The following is a 10,358-nucleotide window of genomic DNA, read 5'->3' on the forward strand; positions in this document are numbered from 1 at the left end:
CAACAGCAGGATGAATTTCGTTGATGTTCAGGATAGTTACGGTAGCATAGTTATCAGCATGGTGCAGGATGGCAGTGTTGCCAGTAGGACGCTGAGACCGGGTGATATACTGATCAAAATAAACAACCAGCCAATATCAGATAAATATACCGCTAAGCAGGTTTTTTTTTTACCAATGTTATCATCTGTAACTGTTGGCACTATCAGTAATACATGAATATATGAAGATCGAGATAGTATCAAAAATGCGCAATGAATACTCGTGTCCATTCATTTCCAAGTTTTATCTTCTCATGTGTCAGCACTACAATGGGACTAAGTTATTTGTCCTGGAAGATAAATATCTAATTGTTATCGCTGAAATGCACATAAATTTGTTATACTTATTCATATGAAATATCAGGAGATAGTGATAAGGTTTCAGATGACAAATTTACAATGGAACGTCAATTAGGAATAAATTCATTGAAAATAAGTTAGCTGAAATGTTCAATTTGTTTTGTGAAACAGTGATTTTCAGTCAGCGAAGGCAGAAGTACTCGAGAACATTCAGTAGAGCAGATTAATCTCGGTGATAACGATGAGCAGTATCATGATTATAACACTATTCTTAGAAGACTTTTGCGCCCATTCATATGTATATGACATCTTTCTATCAATTGTTGTTAAATACCAACTTTGCACATTTTTATGGAGAAGAGATACGAATAGTTCTTGTTGATATTAAGTTTTTCCACTGTCTGATGGTAAGGTACAACCTGGTTGAAGAAAAAGGTGCAGAAAGGATAACAAGTCCAGGAAAAAAAGTGGTAAAACGATGATAAAACATTTTAAACAATCAGTACTGTAGACTTGAGTCAAATTTTTAGATCCTACGTTATAAGAGTGAGTTGCGTCTAGTTTCAGTGAGGTATACTCCAGCAATCAAATTCCTGACAACATCGGGCTTATCCTTGCTGCGTGCAACACTGGTGGCTCAGTAACCGCCATTTTATCGAGCAAGATTGCAACAGCGGTTCCACCATCAGTAACACCTCATACGCTTTCGAAGATTAAGGAAGACAGGGAAGAACCAATTTCTGTAGGAACGATGAGTGCAAAACCAGAAAGAAGGTCTCCAAATACCATCACAACTACTGCATTTCTGAAATAAATACACAAGCTCCGTCCGAATTTACCGAATTACGATCACTGCTTGTCAAAGGATGTGTTGGCAGTTTTGGATGCAAATAGAGACATTTACAAAAATGACTCTTCCTGTCAATCAATTCTTATGAATCCCAAACAACAAGGAACTGGTAATTTTTACATTTCCAAAATGTTGTATGGCGCATCAAAGACATTAAACATCAAAATGTCGCATGACTCTTTGGAGACATTAGACATTTAACATTTAGAGAGTTATTTAATATTATCAGAATCTCTCTGCGAAGTTCTTCAAATGACATCATTATGATCAGGGTTGCACATTAATTTAAAAGGACCTAAAAAGACAGATGAAGATTGCTTTCGATTATGGTGAGGGTTTGCTCAAGCAAATACCGAAAAGTTCTTAAAATATCAGTCAGTGCGCTAATATGGCCTGATGTAACTTGGAAATTTTATCAAATACCATCCATAAAAATCCTAATAGACACGGGAAAATGTACATCTTCAACTATAATGGTAGATTTATTGCCTATGCTGGAAAGGCAAGAAAATCAACTTAAAAGATTTACCAGTTTTTCATTGGAATTTATTTGAATTCAAAGGTTAATATTGCATGAAATACCGAATAGAGTTGGCAGATGCTTACATCCAATAAATGGTATCATGAAAATTCAGCAAATTCCTTTACCTCTCCAAAAATTGAAAATGTAAAATAATTGAATTAGAATTAGCAATATGCACCTTTTCATTATGATTTTATTGGGATTTAACAGATAGTTTACATTATGCATGCAAATCCTAAGCTATAACTTCCACTTGTTCTCCCGTCATCCTTACTCTTGTCTCCATTCCATTTTCCATTTCCCCATTTTAGCTATTGACTGCATCCCGGAATCAATATCATTTTAGGAGGTCCAATCTATGGTAAAGAATTGTGCGATCACAATGTCGATCACATGAAAGAGACCAGAAATGTCAACACTGTGCAAACTGCAGTGACATCATAGCTTCTCCCTTTCCATTTGTATACTTGTTCTAGTATCAGTATCTTTTACTTTTTTATAGCTTAATAGGCTGTACTGCTCACAAGGAATTCAGCCTGAAATTATTCAAGAAGTTACATAATTGTATAACGAGAGAAGATGTGGGAGATTTCATTGAATTCAGATGTTATGAATCGAAATATTTTGCACATTAAATTCAGTTTTAAATTGTTTTTCCAATAGATTTTCTGAAAAGTAGCGAAACAAACAGACTGAAGGACAAGCAAATCAAAGGGTGCAATAAGTGATATAACTATGCTTACAAGACTGATGCAATCAAAAAGTGACAGTCATTTTTTCCTCAACTAACAGACTGAAATATTTTACATTAAATTCCCGTTAACACAGACATCAGTAAAACTCGTTGTTTTGTCCTTTTCATTCTATTGCAAATAAATGTGTGCAAATATTTGTGGAGCTTATTAACAGTTCTGAACGACGCGACTTATTTGCGCAATTTGAGAATTGCTTGAGTCTGTCCGCAAAGTTGGTATTTCTCATTACCCTTCCTTCCTCATTTTTTGACTTGGTTGATTCCAAATTTTTGTCGACATTCCATCAAATTTTAATTTTTCAAAACCTAACAATAATTTTGACCCATGCAAATATTTGATGATTGAATAGCTGTCAAAGCATGTGCAAAGTCAGACGGCATCAATAAACTTAGACTTGCAGTTATCGCCCATCTGATCAGAAACCTGATTTCAACTATTTTGAAGCTTCTGCGTGTTTTTAAATCAAGTTGCAGTTGAATCAAATTCATACTAATCATCACTGCTCGAGAGAAATCTAGATGGAGGGAAAATCAAGCTGGAAGAATAAATTCAATGGTGACACTCAAGTGGTTCGGCATGCTTCATTTATTGAGATCGTTAGCTTTTGCAACTTTGTTAATCAAGGGTATCTGTGTGTACAAATAGTGCCATTTTGCGGTTGGAAGTTGGTTTACACTTTTATGATGAAAGGTTCCTTAAAACCAGAAATTTTGAAATAAATTATATCATTTGACGCTGGAAATCTCTTTGCCTTTCATTTGGAATCTGCTTATTCAGAATAATCAACGACTTCTAAATGAAATATCTTTTCTTTCAAATCTATTTTTGACCGGGAAAAGATTAAAGTTCAGAATGTCATTTCATCAGTTTTCGTTTTGTTAATTTGCAAATTTTTTTGAACTTTATGCAGTCAAATCAATGATGATTTAGTTTGACTATTATGTATTAAATATTCATCTCATCCCCTGTTGATCGTACATTGGATGGAACATTGACAAAAGCACTGATGACTAATATCAGTGTCAAAATATTGTTCGTGGTAAAGGATTTGTTCACAGTAAAGGAGTCATTAAGTTTTTCAATATTTAAAATTTCACAGTTGCGATACGCTCAACGATCAGATTATATTTTGCTTACTTTTGGTATCACATTATCAGTGGTGAATGGAGCAATATATCCAGTTAGCTCTGTCTTCTTTGGGGTAAATTATAAAGTTTTCCAAAACACGTTTAAACTAAGAATTTATTGGTGAGATTCTCTGTGCGGGTGGTTTCTGTGAGAGATACAACTTTGTTAAAATGTTAAACAAGGATATCAATCAGGAAACTACTTGCTATTATTCATTGATTCAAAATAAATTGAGTGAATTCAGAGCAAAAGAGGAACTTGTTATAAATACAGTACGACTTAGAGTCACTGTTAATGACTTTATTCAGTTTTATTCCAAGTCATGTTCAGAGAATCCCGGGACGAATAATTAATTCAATAAATAAATTTTAAATTAATATTCAAAAACTGCAGGGAATAATTGATGCGTTAATAACTGGTCAAGCAAGTCTTAAAAATGGTACTTTCAATGTAGAAATATATACAAATTCGATGATTATTTATGTGTATTCCTATGCATTACTTGCTGCTCTTCTATTTATCATTACATTATCTTCGGTTAGTTACTGTCTCTTTCAAATCTTTCCAGCATTTACTATCTAAATTAACAAATATTTGGAAAAAATTACGATTAAATCACCACGATTATCTATTATTGACATGCAATGCAATCAATCTTTAACCTATTATTTGATCGAGAGTTTTGATTTCAACCAGTTAAGTATGAATGAAACTTCTTTTGCAACCCCAATACTATCCCGTGTTACCAAGTGAAAGTCCACTTCGGGTTTTATAAAAAGTATCGAATTAATTTTTGTATTCTTCGAGATCTAATCATCTGTTATTTGCCTTCTGCAGATGAGCTGCTTCTTTACACTGAGTGAACGTCAAGTTCATGAAATCCGTAAACGATATTTCGCTGCACTCCTAAGACAACAAATGGCTTGGTATGATAAAAACGAAACTGGCGCACTTCTCAATAAATTGTCCGCGTAGGTATTTAGTAAAACCATAAGCCCCTCAGAAATTCGATAATGGTTTGAAATTCTATGTAATTGCAGCGGAATAGAACGAATCAAAGATGGTATAGGAGATAAGGTCGGTGGTCTTTTGCAGGCTTCTACTCATTTTGTCTTTGGTCTTATTATTGGGCTCTACTACAGGTACCTTTCCATGTAACATTATATGGACTTGTAATAATTTCGATCAATGCTGATGACCTGAAAATTCAGTTGGAACTAATATTCTACCTAATTCAGTTTTCGAGAGAACAAATTGAATTAAATAAGAATTTTAATCTACCTACCAAACTTGCAGGTATTGATTCAATTAGTCTTAAATGATGACTGCCGGAATTTCAGTTATGAAGTTTTTCACTTTTCAATACTACTCAAAATGTAAAACTTTTCTTAATTTCCAGTTGGCAAATGACTTTGTTGTTGCTGTTCATCGCACCATTAATAATATTTCTGATATTTGGGTCAGTTAAGGTAACTTCAGCTATATTTCACTAATTTTGGAAGAATCTGATCTAATAAAACCTCTAAAATTGGTTGAAGTTTCTTAATACTGTTGATATTAATAAAATCGTATGCATATATTCTTATTCATAAAGATTCCAAAATCTGTCATTGCATTCAATCCTAATAAGTATGATGTATCTCTAGACACTAGCAACTACGACACGTCGAGAGATGCGTACATACGATGAAGCAGGCGCTGTTGCTAATAAAGTTATCAGCAACATTAGAACAGTTACCTCTTTCAATGCACAGTATGCCGAGGTTATCAGGTATTCTTTGGTTCTCACGCTGACAACTGAATCTTCACGTGTGGATGTGTAAGCCCGATGAAATAAAAGTCACTCTTTCTGCATTCAGTTTGTAATGGCTTTAAAATTTTCCACGGTATTGCTATAAAGTGTTGAAAACTTTCGAAATGATTGAAAAATATTTAATCATATTTTAATAAGGCAAGTGGACTTATTGATTGGTTCGAAATGGCTGATATAACTTCTATGAATAGATAGACAGGTAATCACCTATTCTCTATCTTTCAATAATTTAATTCTCGAAAATTGAATAATTTTAGATACAAAGATCGTTTGAAATATGCGCGAAAAATTGGTATGAAAGGAGTGTTTATTATTGGTATTACCATGGGTTTTTATGTATTTGTAACCTTTAGTTCTATGGCAGTCGTTTTCTGGTAAGTACCGTCGAATTACTTATGAAATATGAACGGATCAGAAATTATTAACAAGGAAAAACTCATCGTCATACTTCTTGATCGTCATACTTCTTGAGCACTTTTAAAAATTTAACTTTTTAGGACTTTCAAACTTTCGGGAATTTCCATTAGGTTTCACAAACGATGTAATGAAAATTGTTCCCAGTATGCAGAACCAAAAGTAGAGAAAGTGTACAGGCCAACATTTTCGTAATTCGAATGAATCATTGTTGTTTCTTTTTGGTAATGTATTTCGAATTATTTACTTAATAAATGTTCACAAACATTTTTGAAGAAGTTTGTAGGTACGGCACGAATTTAGTGATGGAAGGTAAAATTACACCGGGCACTGTGTTTACAGTATTTTGGGCTATAACGATTGGCACAATTCGTTTAGGCCAGGCGATACCGCAAGTTGGGGTTTTTACTGCTGCAAAATTAGCCGCTGGTGAAATATTTCAAATCATTGACATGGTAAATAAACAAATATTTGAGATTTTGGATGCGAAAAAATGGATCCATGAAATGTTTAGGGCAAATTCAAAGAAGTCAGTAGGTATAACTCAGATGGATTATGATCAGAATTCAAAAAATGTGCGCTGTATTTTCATGCTTATATGTTTAGTTATCTTTTGTTCATTTGTTTAACTTAGAAATTTTGAAAATACAAAATTTATACATTTATACAAAGTGATTTATAAATTTATATTTATGTGATTTGATTTATACTAAATATTATGCACGAAATTATAAAAATATTCAAAGCAATCTTCTTTAGGAACCAAAAATCAATTGTATGTCATCACATGGATTAATTCCCTCACACGTGGAAGGTCGGATCGAACTCCGCGATATTCATTTCTGCTATCCAAGTCGACCGCACGTTAAGATTCTGAATGGCACATCATTTACAGTTTTGAATTTGTTCAATTTATTTTTCAGATGTGCAACTATACTGCTCCTCTATTTTTCTTTAAAATTTTTAATTTCACTTTGTTATACTTTGGTAAGATTCGTGCAGCTAAATTCATTAATTTTAATTAATTTAATTCAGTTTTAAACTTCAATTATTAAACTGATTAAAACTGATACGACAAGAAAATTTTTGATTTGTTTAAATTGTAATTGCTGCAACCGGATTGATTCTTTTTTCTCCGTATTTTTTTTTGCTCAATTATATAGTTTGCATAGCCAGTACAATTATATGATTATGGGGATAGGAAAATTTTGGATGAATTCAAGTTTTTCATTTGAGGTGAACCCAGGAAGTACGGTTGCTTTGGTTGGACAGAGTGGTGCCGGGAAATCAACCATAATCGGATTGCTGTTGAGATTTTATAAACAGCAGGCAGGAACAGTCAGTTTTATTTCCGTAAAATATTCATTAGCACTAGAAGAAGGTGTAGAGCACGGAATAGACAATTTACTTTTTTGTTCCGTTTTTAGATGCTTTTAGTCCGGTCAATGGATTCTCCTACGATCTGCATGCTTCCGGTGGCTGAAAATGTTTCTAACAGTGAAGAATAACGTATTAATGATTAGTTAATGGATTTTAGATTACACTTGATGGCATTCCAATTAGTGATTTGAATATAGAATGGTTACGCAACAAAATTGGGCTTGTTTCTCAAGAACCGGTAATATTTGCTACAACAGTGGAAGAGAATTTGAAATTAAACAATGAAGCGCTCACCGAAAATGATATGATCGAAGCTTGCAGGATTGCAAATGCTCATGATTTCATCATGAAACTACCAAAAGTTAGCTTCAGTTGATTTTAAATTAAACTTTCAATTTATCCCGAATTCAATCTTTTGATGAGCACAGACGTGTACTTTGAAATTAAAAAAGAGATGTTGAATTTACTTTAAAGCAAGAAAGCTAAAAATATTACTTTTAAAACTTTTTAGCTTGATAGTTTCCTTGGAAGTGCAAGAAACGAGCGGGCTATTTGCTTAAAATAACACCAGAATTATGCAATTTGAATCGCAAAGTGAATTTAAACTGTTTTAATGTTCTGCTGTATCATTTTTAATAATTTCATGATAAAAATAATAGTGAAGGCTTTCCTGAACATTCAGGGCTACAAGACATTGATCGGTGTTGGCGGTGTACAATTATCTGGGGGTCAAAAACAGCGAATTGCTATTGCTCGAATTTTAATCCGTGATCCGAAAATATTGTTATTCGATGAAGCGACTAGCGCACTGGATTCTGAGAGTGAAGTTGCTGTGCAGCTTGCACTTGACCGGGTAATTCATCTGGCCATGTTCTCAATTACGAACACTTAGAAATCACCGATTTCAATTTAATTCATCTTTTTTACTTTGATACAGAATCTCAAAATAGTGTTCGTAAAAAACTCGACAATACATTTTGGTAATTGACAGAATCGAAAAGGCATGTACAGGACGAAATGAGTTGATATTACTCATCGCTAAAATTCAGACAGTTATTTTGAAGAAAATGTATTGTAAATTCTAATTTTATTGATTTTTATAGTTCGCGTATTATTAATATTCATTTCATTATTTCCATTGATTTCATTGACAGATGAAACGATACTTAAAATCGAACCTTGACCCTGCATAATTTCTTCAACACTACAATCTTTTCTATGATGATATACAAAATCGAACCTCCACCAACGGTAGTCGGGGACGACAGAATAGTCACGCGGGAATGATATCCATGAAGAAGATAAATGTCCGCATTATAAATATGGAATAACTAGTGTATCATCCCAAAGATAGTATAAAATATTTGTCATATCCACTATAATTTATTGTGATATTTGAGTAACATCGTGATGATCTGATAATACTTAGAAATACATAAGTAAATCGAAATTATGATTGACTGTTAAGGTCCGAGCTGGACGTACCACAATGACAGTAACACATCGCCTGTCAACGATACGTAATGCTGATCAAATCATCGTTTTCAAAAATGGCGAAATCAGAGAAAGTGGTTTGCACGATGAACTGATGGCGCTGGATGGAATTTATCGCCAATGTGTACAAGGACAGGAAACAGAAGAAGACAACATTGAGTTTACCGATAGCGGTACGTGAGTTGAACACCGATGATCACTCTTCAAAATCAGATCCATCACTTCTTTTTGAAATTGGCCGCTTTTAAATGAAATCAGTAAACTCGTACTTCATTATAAAACATGTTATAACAAAAAACGCTGTATCTAGTATATACAAGTTTTTTGGACGACTAAGAAATCTATGTGATGTAAATACTAAGATGCTTTTACTAGAATTACACGGATGTTCAGTTAGTAAAGTCTATTCCTGTTAGATGATATAGTTACATGTGACCACAATTAAGGATCAGTCTCCTGCTATCGAGAATCGTGTCCATGCTAACTCTTTCAATCCGTTCAATAGTTTGAAATAATTCATTGTTTATGTCTTTGAAACCCAGTAATCCCTTATTAACTTATATCCAGATGAATCTCTTACGTCATATCAGGACGAAGACAATGCACAATATCAGGACGAAGACAATGCACAACAGCCAAAGGACGAGGAAGGTGGCAGCAAAAGAGCCAGCAAAAGGCCTCGTCGAAACGAATATCTTCGGAAATCAATTGTTTCTGTAAAATCGCACCCCAGTGAAATGCATTATGAAAATGAAAAGTAGCGAATGGTTTCTTAAATTTTGAAAAGATTTGTAGAAGTATTTAATGAAGCTTTGGTGAGAAAAAAAAAATCAGCAAAAGTTAGTTGCAGTCATTGCATCTTTGCAATGATACAATACTGTTATTCAGCATTTTTTCAAATCATTTCGGAAAAAGAATATTTTTTTGCAGGGCCTTTTACGAGCAAGCTGATGACAAAGTTGCAAATGTGTCGATTTTCGATATTTTGAAGTTTGCCGGGAATGTGAGATTCACTTTTTATTCCACTCGATATTGGATTACTTTAAAATAGTTCAAATGATTAGATGAAATAAGTGATATTAAATTTGAGGAATTGCCGATTGTTGTTATGGCCTTAATATTTACAATAGTGAGAGGTTTATCATGGCCGATTTTCTCTATCATTTATGGTCGGACGTTCCTGGTGAGTTCTGTTGGGAAATTATTTTTCTGTTAAATTCGTTTCTCAGCGATACAGATTTATTCAAGGAGTAATATTGTTCTTGCACAATATTACTAATTAACAACAAGAAAAAGGGTATATAATATGTATGTGTATAACACGATGAATTGATAAGCAATGATAAATGAGTTATACAAAAAGCGAGTAATGTGATCAACTAACAAACTCCTTGTCGTTGCCTTGGACAATAATTTGACTGTCGGTTAGCTGATAGGTCGTTGAGTTGGGAATACGTTACGGTCAATGTATTTAGTGAATAGAAGAATATCGTAGTTTGTTGTCCAATTGTGGCGGATAAGCGAAGATATCGTTGGTTGTGGGTTAGTCGCGGGATAAGCGATGAGGATGTATCGTCTGCTCGATTGTAAAAGTGAACTCAACTGTCTGTCTCGAGATTTTTTTCATATATATATATATATATATATATATATATATATATA

At 33.5% G+C, this 10,358-nt stretch overlaps 1 protein-coding gene across 1 annotated transcript; it reads left to right on the top strand.

Moving 5' to 3' along the window:
• Positions 1-4,432: 4,432 nt before the first annotated feature.
• Positions 4,433-9,453, top strand: LOAG_05152 (ATP-binding cassette sub-family B member 2; the record flags this gene model as incomplete). Its single annotated transcript, XM_003140689.2, has 12 exons — positions 4,433-4,566; positions 4,636-4,737; positions 4,995-5,064; positions 5,242-5,366; positions 5,666-5,782; positions 6,109-6,277; positions 6,582-6,716; positions 7,059-7,160; positions 7,360-7,563; positions 7,885-8,055; positions 8,671-8,869; positions 9,264-9,453. Coding segments are annotated over 12 exons (1,716 nt in total), but the record flags the coding sequence as incomplete, so codon positions are not given.
• Positions 9,454-10,358: the final 905 nt, after the last annotated feature.

This window comes from Loa loa, assembly GCF_000183805.2.
Source record: "Loa loa unplaced genomic scaffold supercont3.66, whole genome shotgun sequence".
Classification (NCBI taxonomy): Eukaryota; Metazoa; Nematoda; class Chromadorea; order Rhabditida; family Onchocercidae; genus Loa; species Loa loa.